The following is a 2,933-nucleotide window of genomic DNA, read 5'->3' on the forward strand; positions in this document are numbered from 1 at the left end:
AAAAATGATGCATGGTTCGACTAATTAAGGCAAAAATGAACCCTCTTCAAACCATGGTAAAGTAAATGCAGACATGCAGTCCAATACTCCGATGAATATGAACAATTAATATCACAATCTAACGAGTAGCTCCCATAATTAGCCTCCACCTACATTCGCTATAATATGTACGTCAGTACGTGTGCCTGTATATATATATATATGGGCACACACTCATACACAACTACAGAAGAGAGAAGCAAAATAGCTTAATATAAGCTTAGCTTGAAGAAGATGGCAAGGCTACTTTGGGTGGTGCAGAAGCCGGTATATTTTCTGGGGAGGCAATGGAACGGTGTCGACATAGCTAGTGTTTTCACCCTTACTGCTATACATCTCCTTGCTCTTCTGGCTCCATTTTACTTCACTTGGTCTGCATTTTGGTTGGCGGTAGTACTCTACTATGTCACCGGTGTGGGAATAACTCTATCTTTCCATAGAAATCTCGCCCACAAAAGCTTCAAGATTCCCAAATGGCTCGAATACTTTTTCGCCTATTGCGCCGTTCATTCACTTCAGGTTCAGCCATACCCTAAATTTCATTTTTTGTTTTAATTGTTATGTATTTCACATCGGAAAAGTTGAAGCTTTTTCTGTAATTTATAAAGTTATGGAGTTGGTTTTCGGTTTTATAGGGAAGTCCTCTTGAATGGGTTAGCTCGCACAGGAGTCACCACCAGTTTACGGACACCCCGAGCGACCCTCATACCCCTCTTAAGGGTTTTTGGTTTAGTCACATTGGTTGGATCTTTGATTTTCGCAAACGTTTTGGAAGTGTATGTATAAGTCTCCTGCATGTTCGACCTCCTCACTCACTGTTTCCAGTACAAATAAGAGTTGAGTGTTTTTTTTTTTTTGGTTGAACTAAAACGTACTTAATATTCATTAACTTAAATTGTGCAGTATGATGGACGGCTATACAATGTTGGAGATTTGAAAAAACAAAGCTACTATAAGTTTCTTCACTACACGTACCCTTATCACTGTATTGCTTGTGGAGTTGTACTCTATCGGATAGGAGGAATGCCCTATTTAGTTTGGGCACTGGTAATAGAATTTCTCTTACCTTTTCTAATTTCTAAATGCATCGTCCTTTCTGTTTAACCAATAGTTAACTATTGCTTATTTGCTTTTTGTTGTTATTATAATTTTATAGGCTGTGAGAACAGTATTTTTCTCCATGTAACTTTTTCGATAAATTCGATTTGCCACATATGGGGAAACCAAGTATGGGATACTGGTGATTTGTCCAAAAACAATTGGTAATTAATAGTATTACATATTGTAGTTTTACTATGTACATCGTTCATGTTTATGTTTCTCAGTGATTTATATAATGAATTTTAATAAATTGTGTTGTTTAGGTTATTTGGATTGCTAGCTCATGGAGAAGGTTGGCACAATAACCACCATGCTTTTGAGTACTCAGCTCGACAAGGTTTTGAATGGTGGCAAATTGATATTACTTGGTATCTGATAAGGTTTCTTGAAATTGTTGGTTTGGCAACTGACGTTAAGCTCCCGACTGAGCTTCAGAAGAATCGAAAAGCTTTATCAAACAAAGTCAGTAGCATGGAACAAGAGGGAAGGTCAGATACAAAAGTGAAATGATTCAAAGGAAACCTAGTTGCTCAGATTTAGTATGATATAAGCATATGAGTACATGCATTGCTCTCTCTCTCTCTCTCTCTCTATATATATATATATATATATATATATATTGTATTACAAGATTGCTTTTGTTTCTCTGTGATCGATATGATTTTTAATATGGTTTAATCAATATATCTCCTTTTGATGAGTACTATATACTAAGTGAATACGAGCCTGCAAATTAATATTGATCAAGTTTATTGCTCTCATTGATTTAGTCAGCTAGCATTAATTTTTTTTTTCTTCGGTAAAGATATATAGATTAGATTCAATCTCAGTTCACATTGTAGGCGACTATCACAGTATCCGTGTGATATTTACTTCGCTTCTGGATTGGGTACTAGCATTATCTCATATGCATATCTAAAAATCGCCTACAAATACACTGTTGCACATGCCCATAGTGACTTTATTTATTATTGTTCATATCCCTATGCCAATGCAATAACTAACTAATAAGTTTCTTTGCCAGAAATGCATTGATTGGTGTATGTTATCAAAGATGAATTATTAACTTCTGCTCCTCAATCAAAGGTTAATTTTTTTTTTTTTAAATAAAGGCTGGTGCGGCTGCTCTCAAGTATTAATTAATGAAACTGTCGAATACAAGAGTGGGACATAGAGCCTAAACCCCTGATTATAATAAGCATCTAAAACACGTCCTGGAATAATATCAGGAGTCTCTACTGAAAAAATGTATTCAACCAGACACCAACTAGCAAAAAGTGCACTACTAGCTACTCTATTTGCATTGATATAGCGGTGACATAACGGAAAGATAACTCGATTACAACATAGCATAACTACCATAAGTGCAGCTTTCCTATCTTGTTGCCGCCGGAGAATAAATCCGACGACACTTAGCTTCACCCTGCCATTAGGCGGGAGCGACCATTTGACGAAGTAAAGAACTCGCCACTTACCTAGAGCAGACAAGACACGTTGAGTGCACACACAGGCACGAAACCCGACTAACCCTACAAAACCTATGTAGGGACTTATTACTCACCTAAGGCGCAATTGAACCAGAACATAAGAAACAACGAAAGAAATAAAACAACATAATAGTAAAACAGGGCCTAACTGGGCCCAATTAGCAAAGGGGTCAAAGAAGCCCACTAACGAAGCTCACAAGTCAACCACCAACACCTTGGCTAACCCGGATCGGTCGCTCCATCAAAGGTTAATTTATATTCATCTAGTTAGAAGGGTAAGTTCTGGAATAGAAATGACAACATTTG

At 37.0% G+C, this 2,933-nt stretch overlaps 1 protein-coding gene across 2 annotated transcripts; it reads left to right on the forward strand.

The window, feature by feature from the left end:
• The first annotated feature begins 231 nt into the window (after positions 1-231).
• On the forward strand, positions 232-1,536 carry LOC112178289 (acyl-CoA 5-desaturase AL21). 2 transcript variants are annotated; one of them, XM_024316450.2, is made up of 5 exons: positions 232-558; positions 675-815; positions 943-1,086; positions 1,196-1,301; positions 1,404-1,536. In XM_024316450.2, the coding sequence occupies exons 1-4, from the start codon at positions 274-276 to the stop codon at positions 1,223-1,225; spliced, it is 600 nt and encodes a 199-aa protein (XP_024172218.2). In that variant the 5' UTR covers positions 232-273; the 3' UTR covers positions 1,226-1,301; positions 1,404-1,536. The 2 variants fall into 2 exon arrangements, with proteins under 2 accessions (XP_024172218.2, XP_040368202.1); XM_040512268.1 differs by lacking the exon at positions 1,196-1,301.
• The last annotated feature ends 1,397 nt before the right edge of the window (positions 1,537-2,933 follow it).

Source organism: Rosa chinensis, chromosome 7, assembly GCF_002994745.2.
Source record: "Rosa chinensis cultivar Old Blush chromosome 7, RchiOBHm-V2, whole genome shotgun sequence".
Classification (NCBI taxonomy): Eukaryota; Viridiplantae; Streptophyta; class Magnoliopsida; order Rosales; family Rosaceae; genus Rosa; species Rosa chinensis.